General features: G+C 46.3%; 1 protein-coding gene across 1 annotated transcript in view; it reads right to left on the bottom strand.

The window, feature by feature from the left end:
* Positions 1-16,818, bottom strand: part of cdh13 (cadherin 13, H-cadherin (heart)) — a 276,068-nt gene extending 259,250 nt beyond the window's left edge. The window contains exon 1 of the mRNA XM_076985430.1: positions 16,619-16,818. Coding sequence (XP_076841545.1) covers positions 16,619-16,663 — 45 coding nt within the window. The 5' untranslated portion in view covers positions 16,664-16,818. The remainder of the gene's footprint in view (positions 1-16,618) is intronic.
* Positions 16,819-22,564: the final 5,746 nt, after the last annotated feature.

Here is a 22,564-nt window from a genome sequence, read left to right as displayed (position 1 = left end):
ACCTCAGCATCAGTGTTCAGTGTGCAGGGCTTTGTGCTTTCCTGGGTTTCCCACATCCATCAGCCTCTCCACAAATTATCCTTCATCACAAAGTTTCCTTCATCTGTCTCTGCCTCTCATGTTTCTTATATCCATTCAGTCAGTGTCACTCCTCACTGTAATACATCTCTCTATTCATCTCACTCCTCCACCCCCCATCCTACCCCAACCCCTCCCAGCCTGCAACGGTTAATTCCACATTGCTCTCCATATATGCTGGTTTGTTCTATTAGCCCAATAATGCATCGGGGTGAGTTGCTCCTTCATCTTTAGCTGCTGAGATTAAATTGCAGGGCACTCTGTCAGAATTGAGATAAATACACAGACAGGAAGGAAAAGGAAGAATCACACTGAACATCTCTCTACATCACGGAGCAGCCTTAGAGTGTTGTGGTGCGTCAGGACCAAAGCAGATCTGATGGCAGGAAGGATACCGACTGAAGGTCAGGGTAGGTCAGGGTAGGTCAGGGTAGGTCAGGGTAGGGTCAGGGTAGGTCAGGGTAGGTCAGGGTAGGTCAGCTCTCCCCTCGTCCTCTCCCCTCTCATGGAGCTAGGATGGAACTTCTGGCTACCTTAATGTATTTATGACATTGACTGCACTTTTGTCTTTCTGTACATGTCTGTGAGGGCTGTCCAGACATGCCGGCTGAAGAAGGCCACATCAGCGTGCTCCTTAAGAAACAGATGGGGAGAAACAGTGGAACAAAGGAGAGAATGAAAGGAGAGGAAGACAGAAAGATGAGAGGAAGACAGAAACACGAGTTCAACAAATCAGAACGGGACCTTGAGCAGCGTGACGGAAATCCAAAGTCCAAATTCATACAGAGATTAGGAGAGGTTACAAAGAAAAAGCAAAACCATAATTGTGGATTTTTGTGTAAGTAAATTCCTCTGCAGAGAGCACAGAATATCTTAAGTTACTTCACTGAGCTCAAGTAAGATTCCAAGTGCTGTCTCAGTGTGTAAGTAAAGGGTGAAGAATAGAGAATATGAAATAAAGGCAACATCAAAAGAAACCATTCCCATATCTCACTTTTATGATATTCAAAATTCTGTGATACTTCAAATGACTTTTGCCTGAACTCTTTGGCTGAAACACCTTTCACAGCTTGTATTCAGACCTGACGGCTTGCTCACGTCGACACTAGGAAGAGGCTCTTTTAACGAGGTGGGCTCCTCAAGGGATTGTGGCTGTGAAAATTGTATTTTTCAAAATTCAGCAGAGATCTTCCACATCTAATGCGATTTCATCTTAAGCTGCCTTTAATACAAAACGCAGAAGAAATGTTACACTCCATCCTTCCATCAAATTATTACTTGATTTTCTTTTATTGCTTTTGCATACCGGTGATATTTCACTGGCTCTACACTTTCATTTTTTTATGCAGTAGCAGTAAGAATGTCATTCCTGCCATTACAGTTCTTTCAAAAATAAGAACATGCTCAGAGGAAATAGGTTATTTCAATCATTTGGCAAAAAAAAGGATGATAAAATATTCTTGATTTCTTGCTGCAATTTTTCCTATTACACTTACATAATTTAAAATGATGTTTCTTAGAATTTCCTGCATTACTGTGCACAAAGTTGTTCAATATTTTATAACCTCTCTTCCCTTATCCACTCTGCTGCTCTGCCTGTTTCCTCTTAGGTGTCACATGCACGAGGCCCCTGGAAGTGGAGAGCTCACCAACAATCTCCAAACTCACTAACACTCTCATCAACAGTCCCCTTGGACTGTCCTTTACATCTCTATCCCTCTCTCTCCAACTTCCTCCCCACCTCTCTATGCTGCTAATCCATTTGCCTTGGATGGGATAATAGCTGTCTCTCTCTGCTGTCTCTCTCTGCTGTCTCTCTTCCTCAACCCTCATCTCCCCAGGAGTGCGTGCTCTGGGGCCCCCTGGCTTGCCAGTCTTCACCAGCTCTTCCCCCCCTGGGGTGGCAGAAGACATGTCTAGTGTCCGCAATCCAGGCTCAAACTTCTGAGCCATTTACAAGCACCTCACAGCAGTGAACCATGTCTTCACCATGTGAAGAGACTCCCTCCTGAGGCACTGACAGTGCAGCTGGATCAAAACCTCCACCACCTCCGCCCATTTCTACACCACCTCCACCCACCTCTTCTGCTCCAGCAGCCTGACACCACAAGCTCTCCACCATGACAAGATCTACATATGTGCCCTTACAATCATATATTTCAGCTACTCAGTAACTGTCCTGTTGCTGCTCATATCTGATGAGAGCTTCCTGCTGTCCTGAGAGTGTAAAACTCCAGCTGAACTGCAGATGGCCTCGACAGAACTCACACATAGAACTCCTGGACAGAACCCCCACATTGAACTCCTGGACGGAACTCCTGGACCGAAGTCCTGCACAGACGTCCTGCACAGACGTCCTGAACAGAAGTGCTGCACAGAACTTCTGGATGGAACTCCTGGGCAGAACCCCTGGGTACAACTCTTCACCTGAACTCCTCTGCAGAACTCCTGGATACGGTTTAGCCGCCCGTGGTATGTGCTTCAACTCCTCTGTAAAGCACCTTCCATGCTTTTAGGGGTTGGATTAGACCACCTGCTGTGCTCTACACACTCCAAACCACTCCACACTGATCCACACTACTCTGTCTTCCGTATCGGTCTCTCTTCATACAAACACACACACACAAAACACTAGGCACAATTTTCTATGTTCATTTTTCAGTTATCCAAAACAGATCCACACTAATTTCACTGTCAAACTAAGTGCTGTGACTTGTATTACTGAAAAGCTTCATAGCATAACAATCAGTGTTACTAATAGTGAGAAAACGCTCACTGCTCCACCAAGTAGTGATAACTGCTTCACAAGTCTTACTGGATACGAGGAATGCTGAGTGAGGTGACAGGCAGGATCAAACCCTTCCCCTCCTGTCTTCATATGCTGGCCTGGGTTTACCAGTCACACTCTCTGTGTCTCCTCATTCTGTGTCTAATGAGAGTGTGACCACCACCCCCTCCTCCACCCCCGCACCCACCAGACGGCCTTTATGTGCTCCTGCACCTACACTGCAAAACAAGGATGGTTTGTGAATCCCCCCCCCTTGTAGTGTGCTATTAGTCCTGCACTCCACACACTCTATTAACATAAATATATAAATAAAAGTGACAGGAGAAGAATATCAAACAGTGGCTGATGGAGAAATGGGAAGAACAATTATTTATTCACTAAAGGCAGCACGGGATGTGTGGCTAATAAATCTGGGGTTGCGTAACATGGACAGAGTGTCTCAGCTGCATCTACAACAATACAACACAGACATTACAACACAACTTCTCCAACATAGACATTACAACACAACCATTACAACACAACCTCTACAGCACAACAATTACAACACAACCACTACAACACAACCTCTACAGCACATTACATACAACACAAACATCACAACACAACCTCTACAACACAGACATTACAACACAGACATTACAACACAATCATTACAACACAACCATTACAACACAACCATTACAACACAACCATTACAACACTACCTCTACAACAACACAACCACTACAACACAACATCTACAACACAACCACTATAACAACACAACCACTACAACAAAGCTGCTGCCACTATTTAAATTTTAACAGAGAAACAGAGAAACTACAATAGCAGAGAAAATACAATAGATATAATAGATAGGTGGTATAGATTTACTGTATCTAAGGGTCCAGGATAAGAGCAATGTAGAAGAATGATAGTAATATACAACAATAGTAATATAGAAATTAATCATATTGTTTGTTTGATTGTTTTTCCTGACCATATTTCAGTGACTGTCTTACATGCACCACTAACATATCTTTCAAGGACCTCAAAGGACATGAATTCATTCTTTTCATTTTGTTAATTCATTTTTTTTTCTCAAATTTAATTGCCACATGGAAAAAAAGTTTACAAAGAGTAGAACTTACACTGTGAACACGAGTTCCGATTTCATTTAGATCAAAAAAGTTTGTTTTGATTCACTAATTATAAGGCAATAGGGTAGTTTAAGATATGCTGTCCTATATCTGTGTGGTTGGTCTGACACTTTCTGAAACTCCTTAAGTAGGGGAGAGAGGAGAGCTTGCCAGCCAGGATATATTTCTTCCTCTCTGTCTGTGCAGAACAAACACCTCCATAAACACTGAACACTCACCACACTGCTGGGTGAAGGAAGCTTAAATTTATGTAACAGAGACAGACAGACAAAGATAATGAATGTAAAGACCATATGACAACCTAATTACAGGGAGAGACACAGATCTTGGAATTGTCCTCATTTTGAAATTGGACGCCTTCCCAGATGCACCTGTTTGTGGTATGATGGGTACAGCTAATCCCAGAGGTGCCTGTTTGTGGTATGAGGGGTACAGCAAATCCCAGAGGTGCCCGTTTGTGGTATGATGGGTACAGCTAATCTCAGAGGTGCCTGTTTGTGGTATGATGGGTACAGCTAATCCCAGAGGTGGCAGGTTGTGGTATGATGGGTACAGCTAATCCCAGAGGTGCCTGTTTGTGGTATGATGGATATAGCTAATCCCACAGGTGCCTGTCTGTGGTATGATGGGTATAGCTAATCCCAGAGGTGCCTGTTTATGGTATGATGAGTATAGCTAATCCCAGAGGTGCCTGTTTGTGGTATGATGGGTATAGCTAATCCCAGAGGTGCCTGTTTGTGGTATGATGGGTATAGCTAATCCCAGAGGTGCCTGTTTGTGGTATGATGGGTATAGCTAACCCCAGAGGTGCCTGTTTGTGGTATGATGGGTATAGCTAATCCCAGAGGTGTCTGTTTGTGGTATGATGGGTATAGCTAATCCCAGAGGTGTCTGTTTGTGGTATGATGGGTATAACTAATCGCATAGGTTTCTGTTGTATGCTGTGTGGAAATGATGTAATCTCTATGCCAGCTCACAACATTTGATGAGGTAAATAGTGAGGAAAATTGCTTTTGGAATAAATAACAAAATGAAGCAGTATTAAATTAGAGATGACTTCTAGTAATGTGTGGGTCATTCTTTTACCTGAACTTCTGTAGCTTTTATTTAATCATTTACCAGCACAAATGGCCTTCAAATCAGAAATGTCAGAATCTCAAAGCTTGGCTGAGAGTGATATTGGTAAATTGTAGGCATGTTCTCAGGTTGAAAGGGGCTGCTGGGTAATGTATTTAAATCCTGCTGCTTGTATGCTCGCCTCCAGCTCTGGTGTGTAAACGAGCTGAGTGCGATTTGCAGCAGTGGTTACTAGGGGCTGCCTCATTACTTCTCTACAGCAGGATCGCCAAGCCTCAAAACAGAGTGAGAGAAAGACACTGTACATCAATCTCACCCATTGTTGGGAGTATAAATATTCATTGGTTCCAGAATGGGGCGTGTACTGGCCTGCACTGGAGGATGATGGGTAAACCCCAGGCTGAGAGATGAGCCTGTCAGTGCCCATTGCAGCTTCTCAGCTGAGCTCTCTGATCCATCCATATGGCTATCACCTCTGGGCATCCACAACAAAGAATTACTCCCCCCTATGCTTAACCTGTCTCCACGTCTCTCTCTCTCCGTCTCTCTCTCTCTCAGTCTCTCTCTCTCTCTCTCTCTCTCTCTCTCTCTCTCTCTCTCTCTCTCTTTCACTCTCCTTCTCTCACAAGAAGGAAAAAAATGTTGACTTCCCTTTTATGGTACTTGTGCTCCAAGAGAGTGAAACGGAGAGGGAAGAAAGGGATGAAAAGAGTGATTATAGCTGCCAGGCCCTTGACCTTCAGGAGAACCGAAGATGATGAAGGGTATAGGGGAGGACCAGCTGAGGATGATGAAGGGTATAGGGGAGGACCAGCTGAGGATGATAAAGGGTATAGGGAGGAAGGTTTCCTGCCATCGGTGTGAACTGTTCAGTGTTTAATGAAAACACTTGAGACTGTGAGCGATACATTCGGCGTGTTAGAGAGGTCATTAAGAACAGAAAGTGGAGAACAAGGGTGAATTAAAGGCAGGAAAACACATTACCAAAGACCATGTGACCTTAAGATGTGACTACACCACATGTAGAAATAGCCTCTCACCTGGACCATGTTTAACAACACCTGTTTCTGCCACAGTCAGGCAACCAGGCTGCAGTGTGCACAGAACATTCGAGATTACAAAATATATACTGGATGCAAAGCATCACAACAGGATATTGCCTCAAATTGTCAAACAACACTGCATGGCGAACACCATAGTACCATAGTCCTTATTTACCAAATAGTAGCAAAAAGTGAGATGTAATGTAAGAAATGTGAAGGACTAATAGAAATGTAGCAGGGATGGTCTGATGTGGGGGACTGATAGAACAATGTAACAGTTACGGTCCGATGTGGGGGATTGATACTACAGTGTAACAGTTACAGTCTGATGTGGGGGATTGATACAATAGTGTAACAGTTACAGTCTGATGTGGGAGACTAATAAAACAATGTAAAATGGATGATCTGATGTGGGGTATTGACACAATGTAACAGTTATGGTCTGATGTGGGGGACTGATACAACAGTGTAACAGTTACGGTCTGATGTGGGGGACTGATACAACAGTGTAACAGTTACGGTCTGATGTGGGGGATTGATACAATAGTGTAACAGTTACAGTCTGATGTGGAAGACTAATAAAACAATGCAACAGAGATGGTCTGATGTGTTGGACTAATAGAACAGTGTAACTGCTGGAAAAAGGCGGACACATTGTCAGTATTCTTTAAAAGGCAGAAGGTAACAGCTGAGGCTTTTTCTGAAGCCACTATTTTGTAACAAGGGAAACAAGCATCTATTTTATGCCAGACAGGGCAGGCTTGTCACGACTCACTGTGGCTAACAAATCTTTTCTAGGTTGGTGTGAGAAGTCCCACCATGTTCAAACAGCTGAACCACAGTACAACTCATTGTGCTGTCAAACACTGGTCACTGACCAAGGTCATACAGCACCTGGTCATTCTACTGTGGGAAGATCTACATACTGGAGCAAACTGATGCTATCATTTGTAAAGAAACCAGAGATTGGTTTATACATTCTGGACCAGGGTTCAGTACAAGGCTTCAAGGCAGGGATGATCAGCCCACGACCCCTTAAATCACAGCCATACTCTCTGGCTGCTATACTGAAAGAGCCCTACAGAATCAGACTCTAACATGAAAACCTGGAACAGGGTTCATGAATAAACACACAATCACAGAGCGGAAAAAAGAAAAATGTGTGGGTAAAGCCTAATTCAGCAACCATGCAATTATGACGTCAGTTTCAGTTATGCCAAAGGAATTCACATCTGCTTGTATCATGCAAAATTAGGCAGTCTTCAGAGAGGAATTTGCATGTAATGACAAATTGCAATGTAATGACATATTGTGATGTAATGATGAATTGTGATGTAATGACATATTGTAATGCAATGACAAATTGCGATGTAATGACAATTTGATGTAATGATGTATTGCAATATAAAGACATATTGTGATGTAATAATGAATTGTGATGTAATTATTTATTGTGATGTATTGTGAAGGCTAGGCATCTTATTCACTCACAGCCCTATGTGTGTTTCATTTAGTAAACAATCCCTCTGGCGTAAAAATATGGAAGCCAAATGTGGAAAAGATGTGAGTGAAAGCGTCTTGTCTGTGTCTGTTTTGTGTTCCATTACTGCTCTGACATGCCAAATCAGCCCTCGTGAAACAGCTGCTGTGTGAGGAGATAATCAGTCACTGCTGGTACGTCAGTCACACATGCTGAAGGAGAAAGGAAGGTATGTGGAGAATACAGTCGTCTGGATGGAAAGGCGCTAACCGGCTGGGCTGGGTGACACACAGACCTGTCTGGGTGAGTCATGGGCCTTTCTGGGTGACACACGGGCCTTTCTGGGTGACTCACAGGTCTGTCTGGGTGACTCACAGACCTGTCTGGGTGACTCACAGACCTGTCTGGGTGACTCACAGACCTGTCTGGGTGACTCACAGACCTGTCTGGGTGACTCACAGACCTGTCTGGATGACTCACAGACCTGTCTGGATGACTCACAGACCTGTCTGGATGACTCACAGGCATGTCTGTGTGTGCAGGGTATGCCACAGATGTTACAGGTTCACTCCTCATGAACACCACACGAACACCACACGAACACCACAGGAACACTACAGGAACACTACAGGAACACTACAGGAACACTACAGGAACACTACAGGAACACTACCTCTGGCACCATAAATATTTCCTGACCAGAGCCCTGTCCGCTCTGCACCATCCACACCAAAAGAACTGGCCTGAAAAGGCATAGTCACACCTGTTGTGGTTTACATTTGAGTCTGTGTGTGTGTGTGTGTGTGTGTGTGTGTGTGTGTGTGTGTGTGTGTGTGTGTGTGTGTGTGTGTGTGTGTGTGTGTGTGTGTGTGTGTGTGTGTGTGAGAGAGAGAGAGAGAGAGAGAGAGGGAGAAAGAGAGGAGATGGAGAAAGAGAGATAGAAGTAGAGGAACATGTTAATCAATACCAAAATAAGAACCTAAGTGTTTCAGATTATCATTGGATATCTGTTCACACCCAGATATATTTATAAGACACTGATACTGTTTTATTCATTACAGCAGAACTGCTAGGGCTGCTTGAAGACTCTATTACCCATCTCCATCCCTCTCCAAACATACCCTGCAGATCTTCAACTCTTCTTTATGAAGACAACATTGTATTAATGAAACCAACACAGAACTACAGAGAGAACCATGAAGCACACAAAACCTGGATATTCCACCACTCTAAACCAGAATCACCACCTTGTTTCAAAATAACCTGAACTTTGCTTCTTGGGTCACCTCTTCAACCACCGCCTTTGAAGTTGAGTATTAATGCGATGCTCCAAACCCACGCATCGCTCACTAACATGGCGATTCTGACAGCATCTGCCGTCCCGGTGTCTTACAGCGGGGGGGGGAGTAGGGGCTGTGCACACAGTCACACTCCCCGTCGCTCTACTGAAACTTCAAACACTACTCAAGATGCTTGACATCCTGGCTGCACACATGCAGATTTCATGTACAATAATTTCAGGCCAGTTCAGAAACATTCTTCCTCCACAACAATACCCCCCCCCCCCCCCCCCCCCAGGTAAAGGTGAGCAATGCTCCAGCAGATCCATCGTGCACTGGCTGATCAGATGTGCGCCCGGCTGCTTCAGCATCATGCTGTGTTGCTCTTGTGTTCAGAGCTCAGCAGACAGGGTGCTGCAGCGTTGTGGATTCACCTGTGCTCAGAAATATACATGGCACTTCAAAAGAGGAATCCGTGTTTATTGGAGGCTTAGTGCTGTGGGTTTAATGCTGTGTGCCTAGTGCTGTGGGCTTGGTGCTATGGGGTTATTCCTGTAGGTTTAGTGCTTTGGGCTTAGTGCTGTGGGCTTAGTGCTGTGGGCTTAGTGCTGCGGGCTTAGTGCTGCGAGCGTAGTGCTGCGGGCGTAGTGCTGCGGGCGTAGTGCTGCGGGCGTAGTGCTGCGGGCGTAGTGCTATGGGTTTAGTGCTGTGAGCGTAGTGCTGTGGGTATAGTGCTATGGGCATAGATCTAAGACACAGCATAGATCTAAGACACTAACACTATGTTAGATACTCTCCAAGTACTCTCTGTTACATACTCTTAAAGTTTTTGTCAGCCTTGGTATTTAAGTGGCAGAGCATTAAAAGTGTATAATAAGTAACAGTAGCTATTCATAAATAATGCTGCCATGAATGCTGCCAACATGCAAGTATACATAAAAACAGGGCTTTTTATATATAGGTCAAAGTAATTGTTAAGCAGTGTTATCAGAGACTCAGACTCAGTCTTCCCCTCTCCACAGGACGCAGGAACAAAGAATGCAAGATTATTCCCATTCCCTAATGATTATAATAAATATGTCCTCAAAACAGACCTGCCACAACCACGCCCTCCACAATGTACAACTATTACTGAGTGTTTGGTATTATAATAATCATAATCATATAATAATGTAACTAACATTGATGTTAGTTGATGAAGAAAATCTATTTTGGCTTTAATTCGCTACAACTTATTCAATGCTAAGATGCAGTGCCAAAAACAATAAAATGTTTTTATTTTAATTTTTTCGCAAGTAGTGAGACTGCTGGTGTGATCAATAGCGAAGCCTCTGAACTTACTTATTGAATTAAAGTGGTGCTGGCACTCAGCCAGCTCACCTCTGGGCTGCCGCGGACACACAAGAGTGAACAGGCAGTGATGGGAAAGGCTCCTGGCATCTGCAGGAACACTGCTGGGTTTCCTGCTCTGTGAGAGAACAATGGTGTGGTCTCCTCCACCATCTCCACCTTTACATCCACCTTCTCCACCTCCTCCACCTCCTCCTCCATGTCCACCTGCATCTCCACCATACCCTGTTGACTTTTCACAGTCAAACAATGTTGCACATCCTTTCAGAAACAAAATTATGGATTTATTCTGCAATCTGTTCTTTACAAATTGGAAAGCACGGTTGTTGGAAAGCACAGTTCTACGCACGAACTGACGTACAGCCTTTTAAATGCTTTTACGCTTCAAAATAATCTTTGGCACTATGTCGCCATCTAGGTGGTAGGAGTGGGAAGTGCAGGTGGGAGGGGTGGTGGGGGCATTTGGCAATGATTGATTCGACCATTTTCACATGTGACACTTGGTCCTAGAGACGTGTTGGTGATCAGAGCGAATTAAAGGCAGAGGAAGAAACAGCAGTGAAGGGAGCCTCACACCTCGGCTGGCAGACACCACCCTGGCCGGCGCAGAGCGCCGGTTAGAGAAACATTGCTCGGCTGTGAGCAAACATGCCCTCTGCCCAGGACTTATGGGGGTGAGACTACGAGCTGGATAAGACACGGAGAGACGAAGGAACACTGCACTCCGGGACGATTTGCCGAACACGGTGTCTAGGATTACGCTCAGGTGAGCCTGCTGTTTTCCGGCCTGAGCTGAACTGGAAATCGATTTCCACACTGTAAGCACCGGGCTGCACCAGCAAAGCTGGAATGTCTCCACGTCTCAGCATGAGCCCTCGGTCTGCAGCGCCACTTCCAATGGACAGTGCTTGTGTCACCTGTTCCTGGAGCATGAGAGTGAGTTTGTCCGACTGGCGCAGGACAGCGAGTCTACGCAGTGGTGTGTGGACCCCGGTGTTCAGCAGGAACACTAGGATGGAGTCATCATGAATAAGGGATGTAAGATCTCACTTCTCACTTGGCCTGTCATGAGTCCTACCTCACAGTCCCTGTCACACACACAGCTCGACAGGAGAGAAGAGTGCCCCCCCCCCCCTCCATGAAGTATCACCAAGCCCCAACCTGGCATTCTCTTGCCCCATATCACCCCTCAGGGGGAAGGAGCAGGATAAGCATGTAAGAGTAAACATGCACCCAGCTCACCATGATGATTACCTCCATTCACAGTCAAATCAAACTCAGACAGAGAGATGGAAGGAGAGAGATGTAGAGAGAAACAAAGAGAGAGAGAGAGATGGAGGGAGAGAAAGAGAAGCTGTCTCAGAGTGTCTCAGATAGCAATCCCAAAATCGCCTCTGGCACCAGAGGTGCTGTCTTACCAAATCACAAACCCACACACACACATATACACACACACACAGAGAGAGAGAGAGAGAGAGAGAGCTAAATACAGACTTAATCAGGATCTGCTGAATAGCAAGCACAGTGCTACAGCTAGAGTTATCCATATTTACAAATATGAGTCACTGCCGTTATCGCAGAACTAGGGTCTGAGTGAGGATGACTGCGTTCTTTTGCAGAGAACTCTGGAGGAAGACCAGAAATACTCTGAGAAGCAAGTGAATGAGAGACCGGAAGGAGACAGATATGGTGAGAGAGAGAAAAAGAAAGAGAAACATGGAGAAAGAGAACATGGAAGACAGACAGAACTTGGTGTGGCCTTTCTGGATGGACCATGTATGGCTGAACTGTGGGTTGCACGTTTCCCGGAAATTATGTGTCTGTCTAAAGGTTGAACGATGCAAACAGACAATGATGAGAAAGATGGACAGGGAGGGATGGACAGACAGGTTGGCAACAACAGCCAGAGGGGCAAAAACAATGACATTCACACAAAAAGACATTTTTATTAGTATGGTGGAGCAACCCCTCTCTGGACACAGTGCTACACACGCGCACACACACACATGACCAACACTCTTTCAAACAACACACTCCCACCTCCACCAAGCGAGAACACAAACATGATTTCATTTCATTTTCCCGAGACATTCACTTGTTCAGTCGGTTACACTTAATGAATTTAGATCCAACAGTCTTCCGGTTAATTAAGCTGATATGTGCATAGTCTCCAGCCCAGGAGAGGCGGGGCAACAGCTGCAGGAGGGAGGCTCCTCCCAGCCCAGGAGAGGCGGGGCTACAGCTGCAGGAGGGAGGCTCCTCCCAGCCCAGGAGAGGCGGGGCTACAGCTGCAGGAGGGAGGCTCCTTCCAGCCCAGGAGAGGCGGGGCTACAGCTGCAGGAGGGAGGCTCCTCCCAGCCCAGGAGAGGCGGGGCTACAGCTGCAGGAGGGAGGCTCCTCCCAGGAGAGGCGGGGCTACAGCTGCAGGAGGGAGGCTCTTCCCAGGAGAGGCGGGGCTACAGCTGCAGGAGGGAGGCTCCTCCCAGGAGAGGCGGGGCTACAGCTGCAGGAGGGAGGCTCCTCCCAGGAGAGGCAGGGCTACAGCTGCAGGAGGGAGGCTTCTCCCAGGAGAGGACCTGTGAGGGGTGACGTGAGCCAAAAAAAAACAAAACCTTGTACTCATCCAGCACACGTGACACTCTCGCAGCCTCTGGGGAGTTGGATCCATCTAACAGACTCTAAGTGTGAGGGAAGCATGAACGCATGAGTCACCCTTCAAGGTCGGAACCTGCCTGAACCGAGGAAAGTCCATTACAGCCGACCACTGAAGCAGTCACCTGGGGACGGACAGAGAGCTGGACTCAGCAGGACTCGGGTGTCATTTACACGGAGAGAGAGAGAGAGAGAGAGAGAGAGAGAGAGAGAGAGAGAGAGAGAGATGATGTAAGTACCTTTTATCTTATTATTTACGTAAATTATTTATGCCCATGTACATGACATGAGCATGGTCCAGATGATCACCAGATGTTACATGCTCTCCACATCTGTCTCCCTCTTTAAGATCTACAGATCCACTGAGTCTCTGTGTTTACAACTGCGTAACCAGCAGCACAAATACACACGCACACAAACAAAACAGACTCATCTCCTCTGGAACTAGTCTAAGGGCCAGCAAGCTTAACCCAAACACAACCCACCCACATTCCATAATCACTCCTGGAGCCAACACACACCCATATATACCAACAGCAACACCCAGACTAAAACCCACCTACACCCACACACCTGCCCACCTATACCCACACACCCACCTATATCCACACACATACACTCATGCACTTACCCAAACACATGCACACACTTTCCTTGCTGTGCTCCATCACCAGCATGATGGTTTTCTAGCTGGTATGAACAGCTTTCTCCAAACACCAAACTCAGAAGTTGTGGGAGGTGGGGGAGTCAGGATATTTGTACCAAGAAAATCTACAAGGCCATGCCTTCTGCAGAGGGGGCAGTGGGGCAGAGGGGGCAGAGGGGCAAAGGGGGCAGAGGGGCAGAGGGGGCTGAGGGGCAGAGGGGGCAAAGGGGGCAGAGGGGCAGAGGGGGCAGTGGGGCAGAGGGGGCTGAGGGGCAGAGGGGCAGAGGGGGCAAAGGGGGCAGAGGGGCAGAGGGGGCAGAGGGGGCGTGCATGCGGATATGCAATGGCATTGCTCATTTGCAAAGTTAATGCTTGTTTATGTGTTTGTGTATTTGTATGTTTGGTCTCCTTATAGGAAAAATTAAAGTCTAACTGCTCCAAGCTTTATAGAAGCACACAATACTGCAGGTAGAAGGCAGAGAAGAAGACGTCAGAGAGAAGCACACACACGTCTGTCTGTGTCATTAAGGTCATAGGTGTCTTCATACTGGGACCTTAGTGACAACTCCCAGGTGACACTGTCTGCCTCTGCCTCATTTACAGGAAGAGTATATCAGTCTGAACAGAGTCCTTCTGTGTGTGTGTGTATGTGTGTGTGTGTGTGTGTGTGTATGTATGTGCGTGCATGTGTATGAGTATGTATCCATAGATGTGCGTGTGTGTGTGTGTGTGTGTGTGTGTGTGTGTGTGTGTGTGTGTGTGTGTGTGTGTGTGTGTGTGTGTGGATGGTCTGTGGAGAGGGGAACATGGTGTTCTGTGTGTATGTATGTATGTGTGTGTGTGTGTGAGAGAGAGTGTGTGGTGGGTCTGTGGAGAGGGGAACATGGAGTTCTCTACATGCTTGTAGAATGTGTGTGGTTCTGGACCTACTGCAGCAGCACAACTCGCATTCGCCCCCCGAACTAATAACCTACAGCCTTTATCACTTCATTTACTAAAACAGTTCTTCTCTCTCCTCACAAAGGTGTTAGAGCTCTTGACTGTTGATGACTGATCTATTAAAAGAAGAAACCGTGGCTCTGTCCCTCACCCTATAGCAGGGACTCCCGTCCTACTGCGGATTACTTTTACCCCTTTCTATTTCTGTTTTACTTTTCTATTTCCAAGAACCGGCCATCGCTGTGCTGAGTCCGTTGAGGAATAATAGATAAGTAAATAAAATAAAAAAGCAACAGACCAGTACCTAGGGGAAAGAGAGAGAGGGGGGGGCGCGCGCCTCGCGGCTGTGCTTATTCTGAATCATCGCCGCGACTGGGCTGCTTAGCGTCCGTTTTGAAAACGAGGATTTATAGTCGCGGGAATTCAGAGCAGCTGGCACGCGAGGGGAAATTGGCGCCCTACCGGCACGCCTATAAATAAGATCTTTTCCACTTGATCACACACAGGGCGAACGGGAAAATGGAGAAATGTGCACCTCTGTCCAGGTAGAACGTGGGGCCAACGTCCAGGAGATCTGGATTCTATTAAGAACTACAGAGTCCGTTAGTCGTTTCAGGGGAGAGAGGAAACACAAACTCTTGCCGACTTTGTGCGTCCAGTCTGACCTCAAGCTTACGGGCTGTTGGAAAATTATGGCTCTTCTAGGAAAAGTTCAGTGTGTCGCCTTGTGCTTACGTGTAGGAAGTGTTTGGCAAAAAGAGCTCTATTTTATTTTAACGACTATTAAGTGACTCTTTAAGGGAATCTATTGCAGTCACGAGCTCCTATCGGAACAGGTAGCATCTTAAAACTCCATGTGTTAATGTGAGACTGAAGAGCTCATCTAAAGTGGTAAATATGTGGCGCCCTGGACCTCACGTCTCACACAATAGCGTAGAAGTGGCGTGTTTAAGAGCGCGTTTAGCCGAACCTCCGAGATTATAACAGCGCATCGATCGGCAGTGTTGTGTTTTGTTTATGTGTTTTTCTATCGGCCTTTCTATTGGCCAGTGTCGAACAAATAAAAAAGAGGCCTTGTGCGCGAGGTTTTACCGTTCACTGCGTTTTATGGCGCGTGCTCAGCCAATGAAAGGTGATTTCCTTCTGTCAGAATGAACTCAATAAATCCAGCTTTTGCAGCGCCATAACCAGCGCGCGCAGACAATTAAGAGTCCAGCGCGCGCGCCTGTGAGCCGCGTACTCCACGTGACGCGCTATGGTCAACGCGCCATAATACCTGTTGTGCAAGTTAGTATGTAATGAAACTAACTTATAATGAGTATTAAATATATCTGGTGTACAATGAAGGCCTGACAAAAACTCTGAATACAATGAAATTAGTATAAAATTGCAAACAAATCAACGTCATTCAAGGAAAGCGGGATATCAAACAATATAGCCGTAGACGTTCGCGTGTGATTTGGGTAAAGCACCTGGTGGGCATTCTCCACATTATGTCCTAAATAACCATCAACATTATTCATATTTATGATATGAAACCATATACGAAACCGTAGAGCAAAGGGCTAAACTGAAAAATAATTTCTGGCTCGCTGATTGACCATTAACTGTCCAAAGTGTAACGGCTCGCGCCTCTAAGTCCGCGCGCCGTGTGAATGTGTCGCGCGCGCACACACGTTCAGCCTACGGAGCCAAAGCGCCGCTCAACTTCGCAGCTGAGCGGAATATAGATGCGACCGCAAACACAGTCCGCTCGTGATTGAACACAGCCCCTCGCTTCCGATCCTTCTCGCAGCGAACGGCCAAATTCACACGGAATCCACTAACTGCAGAGGGGTTCTTTTTTAATGACTATAGATCTAGGCGTTATGTAAATATATATCCATAGCATTATTCTGAATACGCGCGTCCCTCTTACGACATTCAGTTAACTCACTCACGCCTGTTTGTAAATGAGTTCTAAATAAAATTGTGATAAACAGAAACGTCATTACTACACACGTCAGGCAATTTAAAAACGAATGCATGAGGCAAGTGATTGCCTAAGTTATATATGAGGAAACACTCAATACACGGGGACCCGAAGAAAGCAATAAACGCAGCGATACCCTCGAATTTTATCACAGAAATGTGTTATCCATACCTGCGAAACGAGGAACCAAACGAGGAAACGGGTTCCGAACTCCATGGTCTCAAATCAGTGTGAACAGGATTCAAAAGAGCGTGCAGGTTGGACCAGCTTTGTTCATAATTCCAGAGTCGAAGTGCCACTGCGAGAGTGAAGCCCGAACCTCGAGACGCCAACTTCCCGAACAGAACTGCGGCTCCACCAGTGAAGCTGGACAGAAGCGCGCCGAGTCCACGACCAATAGGTTTATAGGGGGGGGTTCTCCATGCCTACAGGAACCTGGCGCGTTTGTATTAACACGCACATGTGTCAGCTTTTAATGCGCTTGTTTAGTTAGCACGATTAATTTTTTTCCACTATCATATTTATAATGAATTGTTTGATACACATTTCAAAGAACATGGTTATTAAATTCGGTTGAACACTTAATGACGTTTTGAAAGCAAACTGAACATATTTGTAGCATTCCGACGAATCTTATGTGCTGGTCGTAAGCATAAAGGACAATTATAGGACACGTTTAATCACTTCACCTTAGTGTTGTGAGGGACTTCTAGTCACCCACCTTTCTGTGGTTTCCAGTGTACATGTGCATTTTTATTTTGTAATAAGCCTATATCCTATACCTACACATGGGGGTCGTTTTTTCAGTGACGAATAAAGTGTTTCAGTGACTAAAAAAAGGTTTTTCAGATTTGGATTAAAAACACTCATAAAACAGTAGATCAGTCAGCAGACGCGTTCAGCTTCTAATGTCCTTAATGGTAAAAGATTGTAAACCCTTTAATGTAGCAACTAGTAACGAACTTATTTTATCCGCTGTAATCTCAGCTGGGCAGGTTCACGTCACCGTACTTCACAGTTTAGAGCAGGAGTTTGGTTTTAGGTTTTGGTGACGCTGTGTTTTACGGAGTTAGAGTTTGGTTTTAGTGAAGGTATGTAGAAGTGTTTTTCAGAGTTGGAGCTTGGTTTTGGTTATTGATCTCCAAAAATAACCCTGTGTACATTTTATAAAAGGGTCAACCTTCATATCATCTGTTCACAGATTGTTCCTGCAGCACTGTGGAACATCTCCGCGTTCTTTACAAACTTGAGATGATATTCAGAGAAGATATTTATATTTGTTTAAAGATAGCAGTGTCTTTGTTGTGGTAACATCCCGTGAGGTTCACAGGTATCGTGTGTTGCTCATGGTAAGAGACACCAGCAGTTGCTTGGCTGTCACCCTGGGGTTCCTTCTGTCACTCGTGTGAGGATCCTGTCGCATGCTGCTGCACTGATCTCCCCAGGTCGTCTGCTCCTAGGAGACAAACAACCGTTCCATTTCAAACATCTGACTATCAGCTCCACTATGGTCTGATGGACAGCGTCATGTCTTTAGGAGTCCTTTTGTAACTCTTTTCAGTGCTATGAGTTTTTGCGACTTTTCCTACTGGGCCCACTGAAGTCTTGGTCAAGCCATGTTGGGAAGGACAGGGAGGAAGAGTCAGTGACCAAAACAATAAGGTTGCTAAGGTAACGGGGGGAAATCTCTGAAGGGATGCAAGCTGTTCGGATATGTCTGTTGACCATTTGTTCATAAAATATATTGTACAGTAAAATGTGTTAAAACTGCAGTGCATAAGATGTTTTGTTAGCATTGAAAAAATTAGCATTAGTCAATCAGTAGATTACACCTACACTAAAATATCAAGTCCTTGTGCAGCTTAGAGTCACCCTGAAGAACTTGAAATCCATTTAAAATTCAACGCTTGCAGTGTAAGCAGGACAACCTCAGTGCTGGTGGAGACGCCCACACCTCCTCCTAGCTGCAGTGCTGGTGGAGACGCCCACACCTCCTCCTAGCTGCAGTGCTGGTGGAGACGCCCACACCTCCTCAGAGCTGCAGTGCTGGTGGAGACGCCCACACCTCCTCCTAGCTGCAGTGCTGGTGGAGACGCCCACACCTCCTCCTAGCTGCAGTGCTGGTGGAGACACCCACACCTCCTCAGAGCTGCAGTGCTGGTGGAGACGCCCACACCTCCTCAGAGCTGCAGTGCTGGTGGAGACGCCCACACCTCCTCCTAGCTGCAGTGCTGGTGGAGACACCCACACCTCCTCAGAGCTGCAGTGCTGATGGAGACGCCCACACCTCCTCCTAGCTGCAGTGCTGATGGAGACGCCCACACCTCCTCCTAGCTGCAGTGCTGGTGGAGACGCCCACACCTCCTCCTAGCTGCAGTGCTGGTGGAGACGCCCACACCTCCTCCTAGCTGCAGTGCTGGTGGAGACGCCCACACCTCCTCCTAGCTGCAGTGCTGGTGGAGACGCCCACACCTCCTCCTAGCTGCAGTGCTGGTGGAGACATCCACACCTCCTCCTAGCTGCAATGTCAGCTATTGCAATGACCAGTTACTCCAGTTACAGTCACGTCGGTAACAGTCACTTCGGTAACAGTTACACCTGCCAGCCCTAGAACTCCTTACATCAGTAACAATGACAGACACATTGATGAGCAAGCTTAATCATTAGTTTATTGCGCTTGGGGGAGGGGAGGGTGCCATGAAAAAACTTTCTTTTGCAAATTGCAATTATGCATTTCCATCATAGAGACACACTCCAGAATTAAATAAGGCTGTCTTTCCTTCTTCTCTGGACTTAAATCAGGGGCAGGCAGTCATGTTTGCAAAGGGTGGGTGAAGTGATGAAGTGATCACATTTCTGGAGTCAGTTCGCAGGGCAGTCATGGTCTGGTGGTTAGGGAACTGGTCTTGTGACTGGAGGGTCGTGGGTTCGATTCCCAGACCTGAGGCCATGACTGAGGTGCCCCTGAGCAAGGCCCTTAACCCTCAATTGCTCACTTGTATAAAAATGTAAGTCGCTCTGGATAAGGGCATCTGCCAAATGCCATAAATGTAAATGCAGGAGTATCAGGACAGATCAAAATGGCTTAATTAATATGTCAGCTGTATAAAACAAGGAGTTTGTTATAGTAGTACACTGTTGACCACGACCAGTGCTTAATTTGTAAATCAAACGATGCCGGAACGCAAACAGCGGACAACATAAAATGTTACCGGATCGAGGCAGACAGTTACTGGAACGCACGCTTAAAGAGTTAAAGAGTTCCCGGATCCTGTTCCGGCAGGATCCGGCTCAAATTAAGCCCTGACCACGACCATACTCTCACTTTCCTTAAAAATCATCAGTTTACACACATAAAATTATAAAAAATTGTTTAGAACTGGTCTCATTGGTCCCCTGGTGTTGTGAGTTCTCTGGCCATGTTTCAAACACTCACTTTGTCATCACCTTGCCGAGGTAAACACTGACAGAAATGTCTCAAACTGCACTCTCAAACTGAAAGGTTACAGTTGGTTCAGTAGACCCAGAGTCAGAGTGTAGGTCAGCGAGCAGCTCTACAGCCTGACAAGAGAATGACTCAAACAGCCCATGAAAGTCAAGGAACATTTTTAACACTGACATACCAAAAAAAGACAAAAACTCTGTAGATCAGATTATAGACCTTAATTTCTAATTAACATGTCAAGTCTCATACAATTTTCTATTTGAAAATATAGTTTCTATTTAGAAATTCAAGGTACAGCAATGGAAGTGACATTTGACCTAGATTATGTAAATTTATTTAAGGAATTTTAGAAATGAACTTTATTCACTCTAATAATCCTTTCAACCCAAACCGGATTTTCTCTAAATCATACAGCAATTATGGCATTTTCATTATTTTTCAAGCTTCTTTTGACAAAACTGAATGCTTCACATACGTGTTAACACTCTTCATAACACCACCACTTTAACACAGATCTCGCTTTCTACGCTCCAAATCCACAACTACAAACGGACTTAATTTATGCCAAAGCTTACTTCATGCTAACCGTTCCGATGCCATGCATCAAACACATATGTGCTGGATGGTCATCTTGAGGTGGACGCCTGTAACATCATCCACAAGACAATACATCTTTAAACTGTGGCCAAACTGAGGCTTGATGACACTTAATGCGTTGTGCTTCCTATAGACGGGTTAATGTTGACATTCATTCATTTACTCCACTTCTTATTATTTCTGCTTTAGTGTCTCTTACTATGGCTTACGGTAATCTCCTTTGCAATGCAACAAGTGTAGAAATGTCGCAACCACCTCCTACACTGATTCCCTGTAAGGCCTTCACATGCAACATCCATTACATGGAGCTGGGGATCTCTGGTCTTGTGGATGATGGTCATACACTCTCCATCTCCAAGTGGGAAAAAACTCTTCAATGGGATTGAGGAAAGGAGAGTAAGGGGGTAGGAAATCCTTGAGCATTCTTGGATGGGTAGCAAACCAAGCCCTGATGAGTTGGCTATGGTGGAAATTCACATTGTCCCATACAATGATGTGGTGTGGTAAGTGAGGCCCTACGAGACCTCTATCATTTTCAGGGATCAAATCGATGTAAAGGCGATCCAGGAAAAAGAGGAGCTTCTCTGTATTGTATGGGCCAAGACTGGGGATATGGGTGGCCACATCATTCTCAGAAATGGCAGCACACATAGTCAGATTGCCCCCTCGCTGGCCTGGGACATCCACTGTGGCCCGCTGGTCAATAATGATGGAGGAGACGATAGACTGAGGCACGTTGAACTTGTCGACCTGCCTCTGCCATTGTGAGGTGATGGTTTACAGTATCATCTTCTTCTTCCCCCTGTCCCACCACCACGTACCCTCACTCCCCCTCTTCCTCATCTTCTTCTTCCACCTGTCCCACCACCACGTACCCTCACTCCCCCTCTTCCTCATCTTCTTCTTCCCCCTGTCCCACCATCACTTACCCTCACTCCTCCTCTTCCTCATCTTCTTCTTCCCCCTGTCCCACCACCACGTACCCTCACTCCTCCTCTTCCTCATCTTCTTCCCCCTGTCCCACCACCACGTACCCTCACTCCTCCTCTTCCTCATCTTCTTCTTCCTCCTGTCCCACCACCACGTACCCTCACTCCTCCTCTTCCTCATCTTCTTCCCCCTGTCCCACCACCACGTACCCTCACTCCTCCTCTTCCTCATCTTCTTCTTCCCCCTGTCCCACCACCACGTACCCTCACTCCTCCTCTTCCTCATCTTCTTCTTCCCCCTGTCCCACCACCACGTACCCTCACTCCTCCTCTTCCTCATCTTCTTCCTCCTGTCCCACCACCACGTACCCTCACTCCTCCTCTTCCTCATCTTCTTCTTCCCCCTGTCCCACCACCACGTACCCTCACTCCTCCTCTTCCTCATCTTCTTCTTCCCCCTGTCCCACCACCACGTACCCTCACTCCTCCTCTTCCTCATCTTCTTCTTCCCCCTGTCCCACCACCACGTACCCTCACTCCTCCTCTTCATCATCTTCTTCTTCCCCCTGTCCCACCACCACGTACCCTCACTCCTCCTCTTCCTCATCTTCTTCCCCCTGTCCCACCACCACGTACCCTCACTCCTCCTCTTCCTCATCTTCTTCTTCCCCCTGTCCCACCACCACGTACCCTCACTCCTCCTCTTCCTCATCTTCTTCTTCCCCCTGTCCCACCACCACGTACCCTCACTCCTCCTCTTCCTCATCTTCTTCTTCCCCCTGTCCCACCACCACGTACCCTCACTCCTCCTCTTCATCATCTTCTTCTTCCCCCTGTCCCACCACCACGTACCCTCACTCCTCCTCTTCCTCATCTTCTTCCACCTGTCCCACCACCACGTACCCTCACTCCTCCTCTTCCTCATCTTCTTCTTCCCCCTGTCCCACCACCACGTACCCTCACTCCTCCTCTTCCTCATCTTCTTCTTCCACCTCTTCCTCGAGCAGGAAGTTGCCTTCTTGCTTGTGTTGGGCTAGTTGCCTCCATGTTCAGAAATTGTATTGGTCCTAGTCAAGCTCTCTATGTACAGGCCTACATGATTGATAGCATTCACAAGCATGGAGAGCACCTGTCATGTATCTATCT

Source organism: Brachyhypopomus gauderio, chromosome 2 (assembly GCF_052324685.1).
Source record: "Brachyhypopomus gauderio isolate BG-103 chromosome 2, BGAUD_0.2, whole genome shotgun sequence".
NCBI classification, from domain to species: Eukaryota; Metazoa; Chordata; class Actinopteri; order Gymnotiformes; family Hypopomidae; genus Brachyhypopomus; species Brachyhypopomus gauderio.
This window is presented reverse-complemented; position numbering and strand designations above follow the sequence as displayed.